The 25,949-nt window shown below is 37.7% G+C and overlaps 1 protein-coding gene across 25 annotated transcripts in view; it reads left to right on the top strand.

Moving 5' to 3' along the window:
- The window catches only part of CAMK2D (calcium/calmodulin dependent protein kinase II delta), a 159,393-nt gene that overhangs the window by 75,334 nt on the left and 58,110 nt on the right, over positions 1–25,949 (top strand). For all 25 annotated transcript variants that reach the window (XM_037393895.1, XM_037393926.1, XM_037393905.1 and 22 more), the window contains 2 exons: positions 16,193–16,247; positions 24,717–24,782. In XM_037393895.1, coding sequence (XP_037249792.1) covers positions 16,193–16,247; positions 24,717–24,782 — 121 coding nt within the window. The remainder of the gene's footprint in view (positions 1–16,192; positions 16,248–24,716; positions 24,783–25,949) is intronic.

Below are 25,949 nucleotides of genomic sequence, written 5' to 3'. Positions count from 1 at the left end.
ATACAGACTGGCTTGCAGCTCTTTGTTGGCGCTTCTCTTCCATCCAAGTTTATGTGTTCTTTCAGTGAGCTAATTACAATCTTACAAACGGTCCCATGGGACAGGACAAACTCTAATTTCCATTTATTGTGAGACTGTGATTAAAAGACAATGGCAGTTTCTCATCAGAAGCCTCAAGTTTGTCATCTATTAAGTTAATATGCATTCCCTGCTTTTTGTAAAACAAACCCTTTCAATCATTTGGGTTCATCATTCACTTGAAACTTGCATGTTAGGAAAATGATAGTAATTTATAGTTGTCTTCAGTTCTGGTAGCATGACTTACTGTGATACTTAATTGATAGATGGGGTAGCCACATTCCCTCAGAAAATAATACAGATGGTTTTGAGCCCAGCCCAGTGGATAGAGATGGAGTGGGCTTATTATGGAAACACCCTGTCTTGGTATAGAACTTCGAATCTCTCAGTCTTAGGCTCTGTTAAGTTACGAAAAGCTTCTACTGCTTATATGTTGTCTTGATTAATGGTAGAAGCATTTGGTTATCTGGGTTATGGCAAATTTTTGTTCACTACGTTTGAAGCTGTGTGGATGTCAGCAGCATCATATAGACAGCTAGAAACAAGAGACTGATTACATAATCTTAATATTTTTTTTTCCTTGAGACTTTTCAGGCAGTCTGCTTCTTGAGATTTATAGTGGGTATAAGAAACAGATGACTTTGCATCTTCACTGTAACCTGTGGCATATTGTAAAGATGCCTGGGCTTGCTTTTAGTTTTTGCTGCTGGTGAAAAGCAGGTTGAGTAAGTCATGCTGATACAATTAAACTAATAGAGGTGCACACACCAGCTTGCTCAAAGTCAGTTTGGGTATCTCTACACCACGTTCCCATTTGCAGTAAAGACATGCCCTAGGAAACATGCTGTAACTATCACAATTACAAATGGAAATATTTATCTGTAATTGTTGTGTGCTAAATCATGCCCCGCTAAGAGAGGGGGACGTTGCAGCAGAAATCCTCCTGCAAATTCATTAATCTTTGGAAACATCTTGAAGTAGTCAGCGTTAGCTAGAAGCCTCTTTGTGCTGCTGGCTCTGTGGGAAGCACTAGCCTGGCCGCTTGTTCAGAGGACGTAAGCCCTCCTCTACTGTAACCTGTTACTGTATAACACAGGACAATGCTTAGTTAAAATAGGATAAATTAATGGTATAGTTTTATTTTAATATTTAGCAAAGAAGTGTAAGCCTGTTTGTTCCCCGACTGCATATGTCCAGGGAGTTTTCACTGCGTAGTAACTCATATATTATCATAATCTATAAACTAATCAGGTCCTGATAAAACCTATGTAATTGCTTTTTTCACAATAGTTACAGCTTCCTCAGGAAACTGATGGAAGAAAAAATGTAGTCCTTGCATATCCCCTGTTGCTATCATAAAGAAGTTCCTGTGTAAGTAACAGGTAATCTCAAGTCTGAGGGGACATCTGAGTTTTATATGCTGCAAACTGCAGTGGTATGTATGGAGCTGATCTCTTGAGTTGATGATATTGTTCACGCAGGATATTCAGGACTGATGCCTGTGAAAGAGGACACCAAGGACAGAGATGGGATTATAAGTATGTTTTAGGTCTGTTGCATCCATTTTAGGTCTGTTATTTTTTTGTCAAGGCTGGCAACAGAAAATCTGGGGACCCGATCCTATGAAAGTGGCTTTAGCCTTGTTCTCATGGACAGATACACAAAAAGCTATCAGATAAAAGCATAGAGAGGCTAAATGTACAGTGTACTGTGTAACATACGAAGGTAATAGGTTCATTCACCAAAATATAGAATATGAAATGATGATAGGGCTTGGTTCACTTGGAAGATGTTATTTTAATTCATATTTTGTGAATTAGAAGATCATCTTGTAGAAACATTTAGATGTGCTTGATCATCTACAAAGTAAAAGTATAGCCATATGTAACTATGTGACGAAGCAGTCCACAGAACTGAAATGTTTAGCCACATGGGCATAGACTGCAAGAAAATATATGTAGCAAGATATACTAAAAATTGCAAAACCTGAAGAGGTAGGAGTGTTCTGTTTGCATTTGGTCCTTTGCTCACATGAGATGTGGGAATGATGCGTAGGATCATATCAAAAGCCAGTCGGTCTGGTGTCGGTAGCTGTGGAGGCCTGGGAAAGGCTGTGGAGATGCATGTAGTGATATTTCCCCTGAATACTTCCCTGATCTCCAGTAAGGGCAGGTCAGGAGCTTCCTAAGGAGATGAAAGCTTGTATGTATTTTAGTAGCAGTGTGGGTCTCTTCTATCAAGTTGACTTTATTGGCCGAGAACTCACGGTTTTGCTGGAGCAGGTCTATGGCCTGCTACTGCTACCATCACTTCGGAATACAGCACTTTCTGATCTCCAGGGACTGCTGGGTGTTAGAGTAATGTACAGCATAATCAAGAAATAATTTAGAGATAATGTTGACATGTTATCTTAGCTTTTTTTTTTTTAACTTACAGTTTTTATTTGGGAAAATAGTCATAGCACCACTTCAGTGCCATATTGTGATATTTGGTATTGCAATCAGAAGTGCCTAAGAGTCTGTCTCAGTGCCTGGAGTACAGGGTATGTGATTTGATTGTCTTGTTACCAAACTAAGTAAATAGTCACTGAATTCCAGATGCCTCCAAAAGGTGGTACCTGTTGTGATTAAGCGAATTTGTGTGCACTGTTGGTGGTCATACTGCATAAAGATAGTTCTGTGTAGGTCTTCAGAAAATGAGCTCAGATCTGTTTGTCTAATGTTTATAACCACTTCACTAAAAAGTGTGACTACATTGGTAATGTTACTCATGTGTTTTAAACTTCCCTGTCTTACAGAAAAGATAATGATACAATGCATGATCTTAATTGCAAATCTGGAATATTTCAAAATCACACTGATTGCTGTTGTTCACAAAGATAATGATTAAATACATTGAATCTTTCATGAAGGACTGACAGTAGGAGTTGTATTTGATGTAACACTTCTAGCAAAGTGGTACTTAACATTAAACTTACATAGGGAGTAGAATTTTAGGTCTATCTGCATATAAAGCTGCCCCAACTTAATCAAAAGCTGATTTATTTTTAAACTGATGTAGCTGTTTTTTTGTGGCTATGTTGTATACTGTTTTGTATACTGGGAAATTGTTTCAATTTATATTATCTGGTACTTTGTTTTAAGCTGAATTAAAACAGTGTAAATTTTGTTTTTATGCCAACACAATAACATAAACTAGGGCATTTTTGTCTTGTAGATGAAGGTGTTAACAAGTAGTATTTGTAATACTCCACAGCCTCCATTAATAAGTAAGGGCAAATAAAATTTCTTTGTGTATTCTCTTGTCATCTTCCCACTGAGAGGGATGACAAGAATTCCCCAAGACAACTTCATTTGAAAATAAGTTAAAGCTTTAAAGGCAAAAGAGAAAATAAATTAAATCTTTCCTTTTTTTTTTTTTTTTTTTTTTCCCCAGAACCAAGGTTTGACTTGTTTATGAATCAGATGGGATGGGGCTATTTTAGTTGATATTCCTAGCTGATGGCGGTAATGGGGCGAAACAGCCCAGCAACAGGACTGAGGTGTTCCTGCCTGGGGAGCAGGCAGCTCTTGCCTCAGCCTCTGTCCTCCCCCTGGGAAAACCAGGGAAGCGAAAATAATTTTGAGGTCTCCTTTGGCCCTCTGTAATCCATTGGTATTTTGTAATAAGAGGAATATTAGTTTCTGTTTTAAAGGTTATTTATTCCAGTATGAGGTAAAATGAACTTTATTAAGACTTACTGTTTACAAGGTCTGAAGTGTATTTTTTGTGAAAAAATAAAGCACAGTAGCAGCTTTTTCTGAAGTTCTGTATTTTCAGATCAACATGATAATGGTAATTTTGACATATATATGTATATATTGAAAACCTGTATTCAACCTATTTTATGCACAGTGCCTAACATATATTAATATATATTTAAGGCCAGAGTTTAGGAGGCACTTTGTACCCTTATCCGCACAACAGCCAAGAGCAAGAGGAGCATTGCTCGCACGTTGTGCTGTATTTGTTACATCTCAGAAGTAATTTGTTCCCAAGGGTTAGAAACACAGCATTCCTATTTGAAGTGGCATGTGGCTTATCTTTTGCTTCCTCATCTCAAAGATTTGCCTTGACTGAAAGGGAGAAGGATCCCAGTATGTTTTCATTTCAGAGATTGCTTGGGGAGCAGTTTCACATGGATGTCAGGTGCCAGGTCCTGTGGGGTTTTCCTTTCTTCCCCCATGTACAGTGCTCAGGGCAGAAGCATGCAGTCTGTGGCTGGAAATGGGTCCATTACAGACCATTTACTCCACTGTTTCCTTGATGTTGGAAAGGGATGATTCATACTGGGCACAGGGACCAGCTTCTTGGCTGAGGGAAACAAAGCTCAGAGCCTACAGAGGGGTTTTTCCCCTGGTTCATACTCCCCATTTGGCAGTGGGATGTCACTGGGAGTCAAATGAGGCAATTCCAGTGCGCTTGCATCTTCTGTCCCCTAACAGACTAATTATTTGTCTACAGCAGTAGAATTGGTTTTGTTTTTCTCTCCAAAAGCATGTTGTTTGGCAAGTATTGTAGGAAATGGAAAATTTCCAAAGTTTAGCCTGATGGAAATATGTTCCTGGTTCTTTGTTACGGCAGGAAATTCAATCTGCTGGGATTCAGAGATTTGTTTCTGTAGGGATAATTAGTCTTCCTTATTTACTTTAAAAAGCCAATTTGCAGAGCAGTTGTTTATGTCTAGGATGAATAATGTCATATAAAAACACATATCTGCGTGCACAATTATCACTTACATTAGAAGCTAATGTGGAAGATTGTTTAATGAACTTATTGACCTATGGGTGGGCCATTGTGAGCTGTTTTATACAGAGGAGGGACCATTTTTACGAAGATAGCAGGTCAAACTGCAATTGTATATATGTTCTTCTGGGTGATTTCAGTGGGTTTTCAAAGGTACGGACATCTGAGTTGGATCACTGCAGAGCTACAGCCTTGTGTAACTGTGTAAACAGGATTGGGGGGATAGAGGGATGTTGCCAGTTGTGGGAAGGCTCTGTTAGTCGCGGAACCCACTGCAGTACTGGAATATAAAAGGACAACAGGAAAAATGAGTTTGCACACAAAATTTCTCCCCACCCACCCCCAACAGATGCAGTCCATATGGAAAGGACTTCTGCAAATGTTTACATGTGTGTGCTTATTTGTATGAGCATATTTATTGCAAATTTTTGTTCTGGTCAAATGCCATGGTACAATGAAGTGGAATACTTTCTGTGGCCATTTTTATTGCAGCTGGGGTAAAATGAAATCCTTAGTTAATAAGGTTTGCATTCCATTAAACAGCAAAAGACCAGATTGCTCTTTGTGATATTACATGATCATTTATTAAATTCCTCATAAATGTGGTTTGTTTACAAACATATTTACAAAAGGTTATTGATTGTATTCCACCAAAGTGACTGGGATGCTCTTCTAAATGGGTTCAAGAAAATTTTTCAGTTGTGTTTTTTTCCCCCTAATATATCTATCTGCTTTACACAGAAAACACAAGTTTTTTCAAAAATCTAAAAATACTTCCTTCAACAAAATGAATGTTTGTATTTCAAATCACTGTTGGGTTTTGGGTTTGCTTTTTCTTTTTTTTTTGTAGGCTGAAAAATTAATTTTTCACTGTTACTAGTAAAATGAAAAATTCTATGCATCTTGGGGGGAAGAAATGGGCAGGAAAATCAAGTTTTCAGTCAGCCATTGGAGAGAGAGAGGGGTTGCATCATGCTTATTGTAGGTTCACTAATTCAGTTAGGGTAAATTTACGTGCAGTTTCTAACAGCAAGATCACAATTCATAGTGCATTTAATATATTCATCAGACTATACAGCTGTTTCTTCAACCCTGCTGTACTTCCATAGTGTTACAAAGTAGATATAGTATACTGATCTGAAAAATTATTGTGGGGAGAATAGCTTTGTGCTTCAGTTATCTCCAGCTTCCAGGATGCCCAATTTTAAAACTTTAAGGCCCTTGTTATCCTAAAGCATTGAGAGACTAAAAAATTATGACCATGTCTATAAATACTCTGTTTTCAGTATTCCCCTTGGTCAGATCAATAGTTCAGATTAATTACAGTATTCTTTATTAGGATAGTTATATAGGAGTGGTCACTGAATTCAAATTGCATGCAAGAATTGATTATTGCTTAGTTACTAAAAAAAAATCACTATCTGACAAACGTATCAGTAAAGATCATCTTTTATCTTTTATTACTTCTATAGGCTATCACAGTTCTAATCAAATTTAAATGAAGAATTTTACTAAGTTGCCTTGAATACAGTCATCCCTTTTGGTTGTACTTAATGGTCTTTATGCTGATAAATTAATGAGTAAGCTTTTAAAATGGAGGGCTAAACATGAAAAGTTTAACTATAGTAATTGCTGCTACTGACTGAAAGAATTTAGCGTAGGCTTCCTGAAGGTGATTGTTACTAAAGGTGCCTTAAATACAGTGCTGATAGATTTGAAAACATGGTCTAAAGCAGCTTGGTGCATGCCTTGCTCCTTTATGAGAGGTTCAAGTGGAGCAGGTGGCATTTCTTTTCTGTGGTACTTCTTGAGTCATGCCACAGGATTACAATTTTCTGCTTTCCTTTTTTGTTCAAAATATTGAGCGACTTTGTTTTCATAAGCTGATGCCTTTAAATACCTTGGGGCCTCCTCATGAAAGGGGAGTGCTTAAAAACCAACCAAACATACATCTCTGAGTGGTCATTATATACACTTTTTGTATTACTGCATTCAATGTGTTTTAAGAGAGGAAAGCAAGAAGGGAGCCTGTGTCCTACCCAACGATTACTACCCTCCAATATCCAATTCCGTAGACAGGTAGCTCCTACATATTATTTATATAGACTTGTTTTCAATGTTGGCCAGCACTGTAAATATTAAAAGGCACATAGCCTAATTTTGACAATTGCGCAGTTCTGTCTGTGGTTTTATTTTCTTGTGATGCATCCAGACTCTAGCTGAAAGCTTTCTTCTACTACATTTAAATTTAGCAGAAGTATCTTATCAAAAAAATACAGAACTGTATCTTTCCAGCAGGGATTAATAGACTCTTTTGCTTGTCTAATTGGGATGTTAGATTCTGTGTGTTAGGCGGATTTAATTCATTTTTTCATTTGATGTTTTTTATCTCTTCACTTTCTTGAATTGCTAAGATTCTGTATGTCACTTTGTAACAAATCTTGGCAATCGATGAGCTGCCCAAACATTGTGACAATTTCGTTATCACTGGTCTGTAAAGGTGCCTTGCTTTAATATGAGAACTAGGCCCTGCTTTTGGAAAAATTAAGCAAATTACATTCCCTTCATTAAAGTATGCTGTGTGTTTTTTCCAAACCTGTTGATTTTAATTAGTATAACAACTCTGTATAACAGCTTGTCCTTTTATTAGTTAACACCCCATGAAATTCTTGTGTAGGTTGTCATTATTCCTCTTCTTACATGTTTCTGATGAATGCTAAAATGGTTAAAAAAAAAAAAAAGGTTAGTGCTTAAAGCATCAACACTGGCAGCTGAGGCATCAGTTTGCTCTTAGCAAAAATTTGTCAGGCTTTTCTTTAATCCATGCAGCTATCCTTACAAGGCTTAATGTGATACTTGTAAGGCTTTTTGTTGTGTTGTAAAAAATCTTGTTAAACTTACAAAATCAGGGCTTTAACTGCAAAGACGAATTAGCTCAATCTGAAATACAGGATTTCTAGTAAATGACCTGACTATATATTAAACAAAGACATAAAGATACAGGTGTACATTTTAGTACTCTGTTCTTTTTTTAAACAGGTATATACAATTGTGCTGTTTTCATATATGAATAATTAAAGGTGTGTAATTCTACCTGTTCCTTTTAACTTCTCAGGATATAGGATATGATTCCACAGTACTTTCCTATGCATGTTTGCACACAGAAATGCACACACACCTGTGTTACAGTGCACTGGTTAAAGAAAAAAGCATCAAGAGTTACTACAGCTGCTCTCCCTGGAGACTACTAATGCAGAATGATATGTTTTGGAATATGTGATTACATTTTTTAAATTAGTTAATTTTATTTGGGATGTTTTATTTTTAGCAGCTACATTCCTAGTGTTCAGGCTGAATTGGTTTCTGTCTTTTAAGTTCTGTTTGTTAGCACTTGGTGCCTAAAGCATGCGTAGAAGCTAGACCTGAGGGTCTGTCTGTGCTTCACTGTGCATCACTCCTTAAGACTGGAGAAGCTGCTTGGGATTTTTTAGGGTGTTTAGTAGCTCAATGAGACTCCTTTGATCACAAAACATACTTTTTCTAAAGCATTCTTTCTTTTTCCTCTCTCCCTGACATTTCCCACAATGTGTATTGATGACCTGTTTGTAAACTGTCAGTCTTCATCCAGCAGGAATGAAGCAAGAGTCTCATCCTGACAAAAGAGCTTTTTTTTTTTTTTTTTTTTTTTTGAGGCCATCTGCTTTGACATCAGTACCTTGACTGTACACTTCAAAATTTGGTCTTTTATCTACTTTGGCAAGTATTTTTTTATTTTCTGTGTAACAAAAATCTTTCTTTCACCAAAGTTAACAGTTTGGCAGACTGACTTCCAAGCATGCATTAAACTTGAGGAGTCTTAACGAAGGTAGTGAATGTAAATATTCCTGGCATTTCATGAGAATACAGAGGTTTATTGTGTGAGGGCCTTGATGGGGAGAGTTTTGGTCACAAGTGAGTATTTTTAGAATATGTGGCATTTCGTTCATGCTAGTTAACGCTTACTGTTACAGTGCCTTGGGGACAAATGCAGGCTTTCCAATTATTAAATTGCCTAATTATTTTTCCCGTAATTTTTCATTATACCAGTACAGATACAGATGAATAGGATTTTTTCTCAAGTTGTTGACCCTAACTAACCATGAATTTAAACTATAATAATAAGTTGTTTAGCTGTTGAATGAATTTGGAAGCTATATAGTTTTGATTCACTGTTGCTGAATGTGGATCTGTTAATAGCATACACAATGCTGTGTATAAAGTCATGTAATGACAGTAAGTATTGCAGTATACCGCTTGTGTATTTAACAACATGGGGGAGGATTATTTTCTTAGATACGCAAAGCATTATTCTATGTTTAATATCTTCCAAAAATCAGCTGCCCTTGAGCATTGCTACTGTACTAATCTTACCAGATTAGCCTCTAAATATTTCATGTTGTTAGATAATGGCTCTTTCTAGTATTTACAAAGTTCTTTCTACTGTTACTGAGCAGCTTTATTATAGAGAGCCCCCTCAGGCTCTCATGGTCTCAGAAGAATAGTATTGTATATGAGGAAGTATAAGCATAAGAAGCAATCTCAGCTCCTTTTTAATTTTAATTTCTGACTCTCAGCTCCTGAAATGTGAGCAGGGACAAAGGGACACTTCCCTGCACATTGCTTATCAACGGTGGCAAGAGCTAAGTTCTGCTCTGTGACTTGGGCATCCCTCATCTTGTGCCGCAGCAGATGAGAGGACCTGTGCTCCATGCAGCTGCCAACTGTTTCACCCCATGCAGGGGGTCTATCCACACGGCCTCTTCTGTGGTCACGAATCAGCTTTTAGCTACCTGACTTATACACTGGGCTTTGATCTGTTAGTGGTAGCAGAGATTCAGTGCAGAGCACCTGAGTATTTATCCAGCTTTCTTACTAAGTTTGACTGATATTTACAACCAGTTGCTTTCAAAGAAGTATCTAAGCTGCACAAAACAAGAGCTGTAGCCACAGCAGTAACTACAGCATAGGCTTGAGCAGGGTTGTTTTTTACTGTGTTTATGTATGGAGGCTGTAGCCATGACTGTTGTGCACCACTGATTTAGGGAGTTTGGTTGCTCAGCACGGATTATTTATACCAGGCATCAAAAGAAAGGAAGTAGTGACAGTGGTGGAAAAACGTGGAGCATTGAGGCATAGAGAATGAGGCTGCGGTGAAAATGTTTTTTGAAGGAAGCAATGTCTGGTCAGTGCAGACAGCAGCGCTGCTGAGCATAGGTTCACAAGCTTTCGTATCTGCAGCTCTGTTCCCATATGCAGTTCTGTGTTTATCATGTTTAGCTTGGGATCCAGACTAAAAGCTGTAAGGATGAACTTTGACTTTGTTCTTGGCACTTCTGTAATGACTTCTGCACTGGCATCCTTTTGAGTTTCTGGTGAAGATCTAGCAGTAGCTTTTATTTTCTTCCCTCATCAGCTTGGTTTATTTAGTAGAACAGGAAAGATGACAAAGGGTGACTTTGCAGGAAGATCTGTATCCTAACAGTTGCTAAGCCACTACAGATCATCCACTTCTTAGCCAAACATCTTTGCTGACCATGAGGCATTATTTGTCAGAGATGAGAGAGCAGAAGATGCTTGTAGGCAAGTGTTCTGAAACATAAAATTGAGTGGTTCAAATATTACTCAAAAATACATAGTTACACCTTTTCAGTGACTTGAGGTTTTTTGTTTTACCTCTTTATTTACAAATGCAACAGCTTACCCCATACCTAGTGGCAGGCAGATAGCCATTCATAGAAAACCTAAGATTAAGTCATTCCATTAAGTTCTTTCTATTAAGTAATTAAGTTCATTTTTTAAAGTTCTTTTTTTCTAATAAGTGATCTGCGTAAGATCTGCATAAATACTTCTAATACACTTTTGGAAATGAACATAGAGGGAAAGCACTTAAGTCCCTTTTTCACTCTTCTAGCAGGAAGGCAGGAACTGGAAGAAATAATTTGCATAGTTCAGCAAATACGACATATACTTTTGTGACTTTCAAACCCATTTTAAACCTGTACTACTGACAAATGACCCCTATAGCTTTCTAACAGTGCACTACTTTGAGACATGTAGCTTCACAGAGTTACACAATCAATGCCTCTGTAAGTCCATAGATCTTACTCTTTAGCACCAAAGGGAAAATGAGTGTCTTTTAACTACATTATCATTAACTACACTATCCCTTTCTATGCTCTATTAATAAACACAATGAATGGGATGGCACGGAGAGAGTCTTCCCTAATAAACTGACACTCTGACAGGTTGACATCTTGGTGCACATTTGTGCAGCTGCTGTACTGACCTGGACCGTGACTTCTGTTTGAAGTTCAGACTTCTCAGATGTTTTGTCTTTGTAATGTGAACTAATCCAGATGTGAAATACAAATTCATCCAAATTATCATTCAGCAATTTTGCAAAAATAAATATTTTAGGCAATAGTTTAGATAGGGTTAGTATCTTTACCCTGAAGAACTTTTATCTGACTTTACTGTTTGACTTGTTTCCATACCTGGAAGAATTGGATTTTCATTGAAAGTATGCGGAACACTGTTATTTTGATTATTTTTTTTTCTTTAAAGGCAGAAATTCAGAAAGGAGATATTAAGGTTGCTTATCCATTATACCAAGCCGTTTTCTGAAAAATAGACACAAAACACTATAGTTAACACAAAAAGCCATATAAAGGAGATCATTTTACTTGTCAGTCTAATTGGAGCTCGGCCGCACTAATGGATAAATATCAAGCTAATAAAGCTAATAGGAGTTCTCCCTTAAATTATTGTAATGATTATCGCAGAGTCATGATTGGGAAGTATTTCAGAGGAAAATCAGTGCTGAACCCAAAGGGATATTTCTGATCTGTTGTGGGCTTATAGTATTTTTCCAAAAGAGCGAGCTGTGTGCTCCCTGGATTCCTGTCAGGCATTTTCAGTGGTTTGCTGAAGAGCAACAACTTTGTTGTCACAGGTGGTTAAGCGCCTCCTCTGTAACCCACTGGAGGAGAACGACCACAGTGCTACAGCAGGCGGGAGGAGAGAAGTAATTACTCTTGTGTCCTTTCCACCATACGATGTGTTTGCTCATGGCAGCACTCGTGAAACAACTCCAATTAATAATGATGAGGTCTAACTGTAATCTTTTCAGAAAAGAAAAATGGAACTGTTTCTACTGATGTGTCTCTGCAGAAGCAGGAATTGTAGTGTGGGTTACTGATGGGGGTTCTCATACTGGATGAATAATCTTTGTAATTGCTGCTTTTTGGTTTGTCGTGCCTGTGTGCACGTGATACGTGTGTGCAAAGAACTATATATACTTGTGGTGAATACACGAATACTTTGTGTAGTGAATCACCTCTTAAACTTGTGAATAGCTTCTCAAATTGTCATCCCGACATCCCTTGTCTTTCCCAGCTGAGTTGCATGCAAAACTTTGCAGTAGCAAAGTCTGGGCAATACTTTACTTGCCTCTGTGCTGTCATGTGCCCTTTGCTCTGGATTGTCCAGCTGTCTTGTCTTCACCACAGATTCTTTGCCTTTGCCCGTGGTTATTTGGGATTTTCACCTAGCAGATTTACTGGCATAACACTGTATCTGAACTGACTGAAGAAGCCAACATAAGCACTTGCCAAAAGGCAGTTTTGATCTTCTCTGGCTGCCTCAGCCTGTTTTCCTTTTCACAGACAATCAGGGGCATGTGATCCTGATTCAGAGAAGGATTTGTCCCGTCTCACTTCTATGATTCAGACATTTGGGAGGAAAGAAAAACAATGAATGCGATCCTTGAAGAAGATTCCCCCATGGACATGTCAGACTAGAGTTTGGCTGGTAAGGAAATGGCATCACCCGGCTGAGAAAAAAACATAGTCTCAAGTTGCAGCCCTTTTTGAGTCAGAAGGGAGCTATGGTTCTGTGGCAACACCAAACAAAGAAGCCCTCTTCTAGGAAAGGATGTGACAAAGCAGGAGCACCTCCTGTTTCAGGCAGGTAGCAGAGCTTGAGAAGCCCCTTCACATGGTGCCGTGCTGGTCTGCTTATTAACAGGGATGTGACAGATGCCTCTACCCAAGATAAAACTTGTACTCTTGGCTCTAGTTTTGATATGCTGTGTGCTGTCGGGCAAGGTACTTCTCTTCTACGACATGTTAGGAATATGCTACTATTCTGTACAGAGCTGCTGATACCTATATGTAATAGCTGTAATAGCGTCTGTTTGCTTTGTATAAATACAAAGTATTTATCGCAGGCAGAAATATGGCTATTCCTAGCAGTACGAGTGGTAGGCATGATTATTTAAAAAAAAAAAAAAGAAAAAGAAAAAAAGAAAAAAGAGAGAGAAAGAGGTTAAGGGGTTTTGTACAGCCTTGAACCAAAGGCAACGAAATGCAGCTTATCTTTTCCTGTGACCTTGGTCTCTTCAAGGTCACAGTTTTAAAAGGGTGCCTTAATGACTGTAGGTTCATGTTGACTTCATTCTTACTTAGGAGATGACCTTCTCATAAATGCATGTAAGAAGGTCATTCTGTGTTTAAAAAATACAGCAGTAATTAAAGAATACAGTCCTTTGATTCAGCTGGTTGCTAGCATATACACACTGCAGCAGAAGTGAACCGCAAAACCTGAGTAAGTATGCATATGAACACAGGCTTTTTACTGTTTTGTAGCCACAAGCTCCAGCCAAGACTGTCTGGTTTTAATACCAAAGTAATACCTTAAAGGTGGATTTCATTTCTAAATTTTAAGATTTAATACAGTGTTTCAATTCCCTAAAGATGTTTCAGAAATCTGGGTTGTTTTACATGCTTCAGAGCTCTTTGAAAGCGGTTGGCAGCAAATACTCTGTCTCACCAGAACTGTATTTGGGAGCTCTCAATATCCATACACGATATGAGAAATCGAATATGAAGGCTTCAGCCTGTTTGAATAGAATGCTACTAGCACTGCGAGCAGTGAGGAGGGGAATGCTGCTTTGAATTAAAAAAGTGTTCACAGAAAAAAACATGCTTTGAGTTCTTACTAATCTGTTTCAGGAACAGACAGGCAGTTTCTATCAAACACTATAGCTATGTATTAAATCTTGCGAAGTTTAAAACTTTTTCAGAGAGGTATATGCAAAATGTACTTGCTGCACTCCAAAATTTACTTTTAGGATTATGTTGCATCTCTGTGACATAGCCAAAGGTCTGTAATTAAATCCCATTTCTGAGCACTCATTCATGGGTAGTATCTTTGACGCTACTGTACAAAGTAGTGTACTTTAAAGCCAGATGTTTTAGGGGTCTCTGTTCTAGCTAGAAATTTCAGGATACTGTTCTAGGCTAGTATTTGGTGCGCATCTCACATTTGGTTTGCTTTAAAGACCAGACATTTGGGGTTATTGAAATCTCAACTCGAGCAACACAACAAGAAAGTAAGTTGATTTTGAGTTTTTGTGGGACTTTTTTTTGGCAGCAAACTGTTACCTTGGTCTTTTATGTTCAAGGCTTGCATTTTGTACAAACTCAGACAAATCTAGAATATAGAACCAGCCAAAACCACAAATTCTGATTTAGACCTACTTGGCTCTTCTGAATCATCACGAGCTCTGGACAGTGAGTCAGCCAAGACATGGTTTTCTCTTCAGTGTTGTGTAAACACAAGATGTTTCCCTGGGCTAAATATTATTAAGTAAAAAAAGTAATGTTTATTTGGTTTTTTTTAAAATGTCATGTATTTTATAAAAAATGGTTAGTACATAAAGCTATAATCAGGGGAAATCTGCAAATCACTTTCTTTTACACTTCCTTCATCAGCTCAGTTTTGAACATGAAGCAGTTCCTAGGGTACCCTGATTTTTTTATTTGATTCTATAACTGTTAATGATTTGGATCAAATTACTGACAAAGCTTCATGTATTGTGGAAAAATTAGCTTTGGAAATTGCCATTTCATTTAAAGTAGTTAAGAAAAAACACAGGACTTAATTCATAGTTCTACCACGATGTGACTTAAATTCTTAACATTCAGAATGAAGGTTCTGCAGATGACTAATGCGTTTTTGGGGAAAACGTTAGTTATGGATATATAGGTGTATGTCAACATGACATGGGGTTTTAATCATTAGGATGCTGTAAGTCTGTCAGCTGTGACAAGCACTGGAAAAGCTAATGACTGTTTTCTAGACATTGCATCCTTTTGCTTCTGGCAAGTCCTCTCATGCATTTTACATCTTTCAGGAAATCGCTCTTCACAGTGATTTAATGAGAGGCAGTTACCTTGCTCAGCTGGCACACCTCCAGGTGCTCGCTCCTTTTCTCCTCCTGCCCACCCTTGCTGTCTGTAGGTCTGGCTGAGCACCCACAGCCGGGTGGTGGGTAGTCCCAGTCCCTTCCCTTTAGTCTTTCAGCCATGCTGTTGGCTGCCATTGTAGAAGTTCAGCATGGCTTGGTGGGCGTTAGTCTGCCAGGAGATCTCTGTCTTTGTGACTCTTCACCATTCATGTGGTTGAAGTGGATGGCAGGTAAGAAGATTAGAGGGAAATATATCTTTCTATGTAATAGAAATATGAGCAGGAATATAACTTATTCCCTTCTTGACCCCATTTATTTTAGTAGAGGCAAATGCTTTTAGTTTGCAGTGGTGCTTTCTCTTTCAAAATCAGCATCTGTTTTCCGATTATGGAATTTGTTAACATAGCCCTTAAAGTTTTTCTGCTGAAATCTGTGATTAATCGTGCCTTTTTCTTTTCTCATCATGTTTTGTTTACAACTTTCAGGATGTAATACTGCTGAGAAAATAGTTGTATGAGATTGAGTACTGTTTCAAGATAATAAAAGTCCATTGACTGGGGACTCCTGTGTATGCTTTTTAAAAGATTGATTGGAGGTTCTGCCTAGGAAAAAGGGAGTTGAATCATATTAATACAGTATGTTAAGATGAAGTCTGCCTGAGCTTTTAGTACTTGTTAAGTCATGATTCAGCATGAAGGACAAAGGCAAGGTACAGCGTGTGTGTATGTGCCCATACATGCAGGAGGTGGTAGGAAATGACTGTGACATAGCAAAAGCAGAGCTCCTTTAAAAATAAGTGTACAATGAGCTGTGTGTACAGTCTTTTTGTTTATCTTACCTGTTGAAAAAGACTGTTTTGAAGGTAGATAATAAAAAAGCAAACAACAAAACCAAAGACAGATGAGAACAGACACAGATGCAATACCAGCTCTACAGTAGAATTATAATCCTCCCTTCTCCCCCAAAATCAAAGAGAGACATTAAAGACATGGAAAAGATGACTGGTGTTTTATCTTTTTTTTTTTTTCCCCCTTTCAATAGTGCGGCTTCATGACAGCATATCAGAAGAAGGATTCCATTACTTAGTCTTTGACTTGTAAGTATGTGTTTTGCATATATTTAGCATGTTGGGGATGCGTTATTCAAACTTTTAGATGTAAATTCAAACTCACAAGATAAATGCATGATTCTGGTGCAGTGAGTTGGATAAACAGATGTAAACTGAGCTGGAAGGACACTAACATAGCTGGTCATTTGCATATGGAAGAGCTGATTTATAAATGTTACTGTAAGAATTCCATATTAAAAACTTGGAATAAGTGGGGCCACTGCTGAAGTGGATTTTAATGTAAAATCTAGGTATGTAAGTAAGAGTTGCATATCTGCCAAAGCTAAGCAAACATACGACTCAGAAAAAATAATTTGCTGGGAGCCAGTTCTCTGTAAAGGAAACATAAAAAAAACACGTGGAACAATAGTTTCTCTACAGAAAATCCCCATCGCTGGATTGAAAGGTAAGCCTGAGTTTCCTAGAGGGAATGACTCTTTCAGTACTTTATTCCTGATTCATATCTTGCTGATACATAGAATGTTTCATTTTGACACCATTCAAAATACAAAATGCCCAGCATATAAAAAGGAAGTTTCCTACTTAATTCCCATTTTGCATCAGGAATTTGAGTCTTGTGAGTTGTTCAGGTAGTGACTGTGCATTATGTGGAGCTTGTTTCCTCTAGATAAGGCTGTTCAGTGGAAGAAGGGATGGTGACAACACAAAGTATGTGTCTCAGACTTTTAACTTGAAAAGAGACACTGATGTTCTTCACTCTTCCCAGGGACAGGCAAACTTCTCCACTCAAAAAGTTAGTGCTTTTGGTTCTGGGCATGGGAAAACATGAATGATTAGAAATTGTCTTTCAAAACTGACTTAATTACGTAAAATTATCTTATTTCAACTGCAAATTTTTCCAGGGCAGTTTATGTTTTTGACAAACAACGCACTTGCCTCACCCCCCCTCCTGCCCCTGAGCTTTCTTAGGCCTGGTGTGGTTTTGCTGGTTGGAATGAGAACGTGTTATTTCCCCTAGAAATGTGGAAGAGCTCATTTCTAAGCATACTAACTGAAATACTTGCCTTCAGCATAGGTAAATTAAAACCTAGATCTTCCCCAGTCAGTTTTGTGCTTTCATGTTCAGGTTACGTTCTGGTTTATTTTCTGACTTAATTTTTTTAAAGAAATCTGTGAAGGCTTCTTCAAGACTTGGTTTCAGACTAGCAATGCAAAAATACTAAATAGTCTATCTGCAGTGAAGGCATTCAGTACTTAAATCCTAACTGGGCTCAGCAGGAAGATATATCTGATTTGTATATATCCCAGGTAACTGCTCTGACTTGGTAATGGCTCTAGGGCACAACATGTGTACTTGTTCTCTGACATGCACTGGGGTTTATTTCACCGGTTTTTTTAAGGACTACAAAGGAAATCTTTCTATGTGGAAATGGAAAAAAAATTGAATACTGAACATTTCCAAGAAGTGCGTGCAGAGTTCCTCTTTCTAGGGACAATATCCCTTTTATAAACTGGCGGCATTTTTATTTTTTTGTTGTACTACTGTACTGTTAGAAACTATGGCCTACTGTAATTGCAGTTAGGCTGCTTGTGCCTTAAATTCAATATATAATGCCAGACATATCTCAGGAGATTACGATTGTAATGTGAACTAGAAGGCATTTGAAGAACTTAAAGTTGTAGATACCACTATCTATATCTTGATAGTAACAGAACAAATAGAAGCCTGTATTCTGCAATAAAAATTAATACTTAATCCAGAGATACCATCTTGGCAGAAAACTAGATTCTGCAGGAAGCATTCTGCACTGGCTGGAAGGAGCTTCCTCTGTTTCCCATCAGTCCCGTTCAGGACAAACATGGGAACAGACACAGACATATGCTGTTCATTTGGAAAGTCTGCATGGCTTTTGTTTTCATCCTCTTCAAAGAAAAGAGTTCTTCAACATGTATATACAGTGTTTTATGTTTGCATCATGTGGCTTGGTTCTTTTCTCAAAATGAATTATTCTGCAAAAAAGAACTAAAGTCTAAATGGTAGAGGTAGTGACTGTACCGACTGATAGTTATCTTTGGAAAAGCAACGTGTTTCATTCTTGAAGAACTTTTGCCTAAACAATAAGGATAGCTTTTGACAGTTAATTTTTCATTTAGATGTAAGTTACTTCTTTAATGCTTTAATGCTCCCTAGTACTATTTATTAGTGAAACATCATCTTTTAATGCAGTTAAAATATGTGGGTTAGTGGCTTGCTTAAACGTACGCAAAACTGCTGCCACAAGAAAAGGTACCTCATGTACTTCCTTAATATGAAGGCCAAGTACATGCTTTTATTTATTTTATTTTTATTCAACAGGAGCCTGACTGTGGTGTAACACTGTCACTCCACCCACGCACACCATTGTGTCATTATCTTAATGATTTCTTTCAGACTGTGTGGGATTCAGTTCAACTGTTTCTTTAGAAATTTCTTGTAGACTGCATCCCACATAAGAAAGTGGAGAGGAAGACTGGGTTTTCTGTGAACAGAGAAAACCAATCATTGTCACTTTCTATTTTGAATTTCTAATAATCTCTTTTGATTTAATGTGATAGAGATGTCTGCAATCTGAAGGAGAAGTTTGTTGCTTCACTCTGTATACCTCAGCGATAGCTGCGCTTATGTCTGGAGGAAAAATAAAAGAGATTAAGGAATAAAAAGATTAAGGTACTCTGTTACAGGCGTACGTTTGGGTGAAGAGTTCTAATGTCAAAATGGGAAGGTGCACATCTTTGAAAATCCATGTGGAAACTGGACATTGAACTATGAAAGGTGTGCTTGCTGAAAAAATGCAGTGTTGGGGTGTTGCTGTAAGAAGCCCTCCACAGGAGAGAAACAGATGTACCAAAGTATTGACCTATCATATATATGTATATATATATATATACACATACACACATACTTTTTTAAAAAATATAAAATCTATCTTTGGTTGTTGACTCCCCATGTCTGTGTCATGGCAGTATCATTCTGGAAAAAAAAAAAAAAAGTTGTTTTGCACTTGACTAGGCAAAGCAGTGATTTTCCAGGTCTTGTTGATGTCACTGCCAAGGAATAGAGGCGTCTTACTGATCTACCAGTATGTCCTACATCTTTTAGAAAATTAACTAAGATAGCCTTCTGTGATACTTCTCCCAAGCAAAGGACTTCCTTCTCTTATGTTTCACTCACTAGAGATAATGAAATGATTTGCAGATTAATAAAATGTGCATAGTAAGATTAGTAATGGACTTGAAGCTTTTTACTCCTCTTCCCATATTAGTTAAGGCAACTGTAGTTAGGATTTGCATCTTTCTGTCAGCCCATTTCAGTTGCTAAGCACGAATGAGATTTTCTTCACTGTTAATGATGTTAGATGAGTTCAAATCCAATCAATTCCGTCAGTATTAATTGCTGTATCTGAATGGAAACAGCTGTAGCACTTGAAGACTCTCTTGTGCAAGTCAATGAGATTCTCTTTTTTCAGTGTCTCCTGTTTTAATGGATGTCATGAGAAGCAACAATTGGTACGTTAAGAATCCTGGTATTGCTGTTGAATTCCAAGCAGAGGGACTGTACCGAGTAGAAGAAACAAAAGTAGCCCCAACCCCCCCAAATGTAATTGCAGAACAACATTTGCCTAGGCTAAGTGCCTGAACCTTTCTTTTTTGGAAGTAGAAAGGTCACAGATAAATGTAAAAAGTGTATGTCCACTGTAATTTTGTAAGACTGCTTCCTTGCACCTTCATTATGAAAGCAATTTAGGAAATAAGAAATGTAAGGTAGGAGGAAACAACACCAGTGTGATCATCAGCAGAGCCTTTTTTAGCTAGTTTTGCTAACTTGGGTATTCCTTTTAAAAATCTTGTATTTGTAAATTTTCCTAATCAATCGAATATGGTACATGAAGTCGTTACAAATGTTTGCAACAACAGACTGTGGCATTTAACGCTGTAAATGCAGTAATTTGTTTTAGTGAGTGTAGAAAGTCAGTTCAATGAAGCAGTTACAAATGGCTTCTTAATGTACCTCTTCCGAGGGGTAAATAGAAATAGCATCCTTTGTAGGTGGAATCTTCCTGCTTCCCCCTCTCTGCAGTTTTTCTGAAAGACATACCTGGTGCAGAGGGTGTTGGTCTTTCTACATGCTGATTGTACTTCTTTTGTTTAAACAAACCCATGTGCTTTATTTGTGGCCATTTTAGTACACTCTTCAGAAAATTATGAAATAACAATAATAATCTGTGAGAACCAGTGGCTTTTACTTTGTACCCTGAAAGTTGCTGGAGCTCATAGCATGTAGTCCTGTCATGAAACAGGACTTCACTGAAGTCAACAATAAATCTGTATCAGAAAGGCACTGAGATTGATTTACTTCCCATTTTCATCTTGTGGGGAGAAAGTAGCTTGGCAGCTGTTCATGTAGCTTTATAGCAACTGACCAAAGTTATTTGTGGTTTGTTTTGGTTTGGGTTTTTTTGTTTGGTTGGGTTTTTTTACTTTTTATCCCCTGCTTTACAGTCTTCACTTATATTGTTCATAGCCTACCTGGATATATTTGTAGATCTTAACTATGCTGGTAGTTGCCTTCTAATTTAAGTACACAGACTAGAATCTGTATGACTGCTGCCCCACCCGAATGGTACAATGTATCAGTTTTTCATTATTTTAGCCTAGGGAAAAAATACAAGTTTCATAGAAGCAGCAGCCAAACTGTAAGTCAGTCCTCTATTTTCATTTATTTGTGTGATTTGATTTCAGAGATCAGCCCAAGCATTTCTGTTGATCAGCAAAACCTTCAAGAGTGACAATTTTGGCACCCCTCTCCATGTAAGGCACTTTGGTGCTCCTACTTGGTAACAGAGTCATGCATTCTCCAAAGAATGCATCACACTTGCATTTCGGGTCTTGGCCTTCGCTAGGCAAGGACGACCTTGTAACTAAGGATCTATGTGTGTAGTTGGTATTCGTGATAGATGTCTCAGGTCCCTCCCTAGCCATCGTGTTTCATAATTAAACATACAGGGGGGAGAAACCCACCTAACAAAATGACTTCTAATAAAGAGTAGAATGCTTTGTAGCCATTTTAGTATTAAACTGTATGGAGTATAAAAATAAGTATATTGGTAACTGCTCTATTCTTTCTTTATAAAATCAGCGGATAACATAGGTTGGTAAAGATCCCTAGAGATTATCTGGTCTAACCCCCTTCTTGAATCAAATGGCACTGGGATTTGTCAAGGTTGGAACATCTTCAGGGTTGGAAATTCCACAACCTCTTTGAGCAGCAAATGCATAGTAAATAATCAGAATAAAGGAAGAAGAAATCTTAAATCTATTTGGTATTTCCAGTGTTTCGGCTTGTGCGTTGCCTTTCATGGTGTTTCTGTGTATCTACCCAAAGAACTGTTGACAACAGTACAATCTCCCCTGAGCTTTCCTGTCTTAACAGTGAAGAACCCTAGTTGTCTGTCTCTCCGCATGCCTCCAACTCCTACACATTTTGGTGGCCCTCCATTAGACACAGTGCATTATGGCAATGCCATTCGTGAACTGGGCAGCCAAAATGGAACATAGTACTGCAGGTGTGATCTCACGAGTGCCAAATGCAAGGGAAGAATTGCTTCCTTCAACCTGCTAGCTGTCCTATATCGTGATGCAGTTGACATTTTTTGCTGCAAGGGCACATTGCTCATGCACGCTCGATGAGCAAAGGCCACTTACATGGCTATAACTATCTTCTTGGAGTCAGAGGCTCAGAAAATACAGGTGAGTTCTGGCCTCTCTTAGTCCCTAGCGCTACCTTCCTTCATTATGGCCATTTAGCTGTCTTCTGACAATTATTCCTAATGTATCCTTCAGAATGACAGAGCATGGGAATTGTTTGCTACTTGTTTGGTTGTCAGTGAAATCCACCTGCTCTGTTCCTGCTTTTATTTTTTCATTGTTTAACAACAGTTACAAATGCCAAGGAAGTGTATAGTGTCAGCAAATAACACTGCATATCCCTTTTTTTCTCTGTGCTTGAGAAGAACAAGCATCAGCTCGATGTTCTCTCCCACTGAAATGCACTTTGATGACAGCAGCTTTTTTTTTTTTTTTTTTTTCCTTGGATCAAAAATAAAGTGTTTTAGGGAAGAATAAGATCAAAGGATGTTTTGTTTTTTCATTCATCACAAAGTGAGAATTATTCCTCTTTACCAGAACTGTGGTAGACAAATATATATGCAAAAATGAGGTATCAAAGAATGTCAAAATATATATCAATCAAACATTTTGTGTTACAGCAACCAAAGCCAGTTTCTGGAAGGTAGAAGACAAAAAGAAAGAATACAGATGAGCAACCAGCTATTGTACCACCTCCAGATTTGATTGCAGACTTTTGTACAAAATAGCATTCTGTTACCTGAAAGGGATGTCAGTGAGGTATAACTCAGAGAAAGGATGATGTAACCCAAATGTAAATGGAAACCTGAAAATAAAGTTCTTTAACTGGCTTTCTCAAAGAAAGGAGCTATGCTGCTGGTTGAGCAGGTCATTTCTGTCATCATCGAATGTGACTGAATGACTGGAACAATTTTGTAACACTATAAGTGTTAGTACGGCAATTTGCAAATGAATGTTAAGTTTCTGAAGATTCCAAGTATTCTCACTTTTTATTTTTTTAATCCTGTTAAACTTAATTGTATTCAATAATAATTGTATTTGTTGTAGTATAGATTTTAAAGCATCTTGATCTTTAAGCATCTTGTAGCCCACTAGCTTTTACGTTTGGGAATTTAGAATATAATATGCTATATGAAAATTCACTACATTCATAAACAGTAATGAAACAGGAACATTGATGTCCCATCTAGGAATTATTTATGTGGGCATATCAGTAGGATTAAGGTTTTGGAAAGCAGGAATCAGACTAACATGTGCAGCCTGTCTGTTGAGGATGTGTTTAGGTGCTCTGGTTAGGCTGTTGCACTTGGATACCTCACATTTTGTGCATTTCCAAGGCTTGCATCTGTTTTCAACCATTCAGTACAGCACATGAATACATGAAGATTTGTATTTAGCTGTGAAAGTATGACAGTGTATTCCATAAAAGAGAAATGATGAGTATAGTATAGGAAAAGTCTTCCTTTTTCTTTGAGTCCATGCTCTTGTTGACACAGGCAGCCAAGTTCTATGATTTCATCTAAAAGCTCATCAATCTTCACCTTAAAACTAGAGTGCCTGTCTCAGTTACTTTACCAAAAACCATATAATTACACCAGGTTTATGGTGGTTAGAAAACTCTGCATGATTTTAACCTTGTATTTATTCACAGGTATCATATGCTTATTTATTATTGTACCAATATTGTCCCTTACAGCTCTCCTCTATGGAGAAGATGGTTAATGCTCTTTATCTTCAGTATTTCTTTTCATCCCTCTTAAACTTTGTTTTGCCAAGCTAAACTGACTGCTTCTCCAAGAAGGTATGATGAGTAAGTGAAAGGACAGCCTAGTAGCAATTTTTCTGCCCATATTGCTGTTTCAGTTACCTTTTCTGAAGGTACATTACCAGAACTGTGTACAATATGAGGAGGGGGTTCACTGCTGTATGTAAGGACATTGCTGCCACCTTATTTCACATGCATTCCAAGACTGTGGTAGCATCCTGCTGGTGACTCATTCTGGACTGTCATCTTTGGGGTTTAACAGCACAGCTTTCTTTCTTTTTACTACTTCCTACTATTAAACCACTGGTTGTACAGTGAGTATGCAACCAGGCACAGTTGCTTCTGTTAAAGGTCCTCTGGATCATACAGTTCTTCCCTTATACTATTGAAGCTTCTTAAAATATTTTGTGGAGCTTTCACTAACCTATTCCTACTTTCTTGACAAAGGTAACTGAAAATTACCTAGGAAAAAAAAATCTGCCATTGAACTGATTAAGGTAGTCTTGCTTCTCCTGATGCTCTCCTTCCAACTGAGTAATCTTTCTAGCAAAAGCACAAAAAGCAAGCCACCCTGGCAGATGGGTACCCCTCTGTTGTGTTTTGACCTACCCATAAAGGCCTTTTTCCCTTTTTGGCATTATTGTATTTTCCTTTCTTACGTCTGTCTTAGGTTACAGTTCTCAGTTGATCCTGAACTGTTCTGAACTTGATCCACAATTTTCCTGGTTGATCAGTTCCCTTTATTCTTGTAGTTTTATCGTTACTTTTGACATCCTTAACTGATGTATGGCATCTTGCCCAATAAGCTGCTGCTCTTTGCCTTTATTTTTTCATTATCATTGCTCTTCCACTGCATCCTCCTTATTCACACAATGATTTGGATGGACAAACCTTCCACTTCAGCTCCTTCACCTTGCTGGTCAAGACCTCTTGCATTTCTGTACAAATATTTCAGTTATTCTTCTCTGACTTCTCCCTGTCAAGTTAATTTAAGGTACACATTTTCACTTCTGAAATCTCCTTTCTCATCTTGCTTTTTCTAACAGAGTCACTGGGGGTGAATTGTTTGAAGATATAGTCGCAAGAGAATATTATAGTGAAGCAGATGCCAGGTAAGTCACTTGTTTTTCTAATGTCACCTTTAATAATTCTAGGATAGTTACTTAAATCTCTCATGGTGTTTGGCATCAGTTTGGCTAGCACAGTCTGTGAGACTCTAGGATTTCTCATAGAGTTCTCTTTGCCTTGGAAGGGCACTATTTGGTGTTTTGAGCTCATGACTCTGTGGTAGAGAACTCGTATGAAGTCTTGACGTCTGCTGATCTGAAAAAGCCAAAACTGGACCTCAGTTTGTTAAAGTAAACTTGTGAAGTATTTAAAATATTACCCAGTTTTCTCCTCTGCAAACTGGACATAACATTTCAGCTCTATCAGTTAGGGATTATTACACTGGCTGATCAAAGTTTGAGATACATGTTGGTCTTGAAAGAATTTTACATTAAGTATAATTTTTGTTCTCAGTCCAGAAGTACTAATTTCCTTTTTATATTTAAACATTTTTGCTGTGTTTCATCAATAAGCAATTATACTGTGCATCTCATAGTCTGAGCTCAAATACAAAATCTCCAGCAATTTTCTGCAAGTGCTTGTTGAAAAACTTGAAGAATAAGTTGACGATTATCATAATTTGCATGCTGACATAAAGTATCAGGGCCATTTTTTCATCTCAATCTGTTTGCCCTCATACAATAATAAATCTTAAATATTCTTTTATAATTACGAATCTTAAACATTGTGGTCAATTACTTTAAAGAAAATATGTTCTACCACTACACTCTCAACAGAAAATTTATCTCAAAATAAATTAAAAGAAGCCTCATGATTTTGTGTGTCCATAGTCACACACCACCGCATGTTTTTAGTGAATATAATTTTCAGTTACTCTTTCACATTAGGAATTAATTGGCAGATGACCTGAAAGCATTAAGTGCCCCAAACAACAGAAGTAGGATAATAATGAACAAGGAACTTACCCTGACTATTAGGAAGCTTCCACTGTTTATTGCTCTTACTAACTTCTGTAGGAATGGTAGAAATATCATCACTTTTAAGCCTTGAAATGTGGAACACCTAGAAAAACACACTGCAGAAGAGAACAGAATCAGTACTTTAGGTGGGGTAGAAGGAGAGGAGCTATGTTTAAAAAAAAATTTGAATTACTTTTTGCCTGCTGTGATTCTATCAAATTTTCTAATATTGATGCCAAAGGCCAGCATATG

The sequence above is a fragment of the Falco rusticolus genome, chromosome 1 (assembly GCF_015220075.1).
Source record: "Falco rusticolus isolate bFalRus1 chromosome 1, bFalRus1.pri, whole genome shotgun sequence".
In the NCBI taxonomy this organism is placed as follows: Eukaryota; Metazoa; Chordata; class Aves; order Falconiformes; family Falconidae; genus Falco; species Falco rusticolus.
This window is presented reverse-complemented; position numbering and strand designations above follow the sequence as displayed.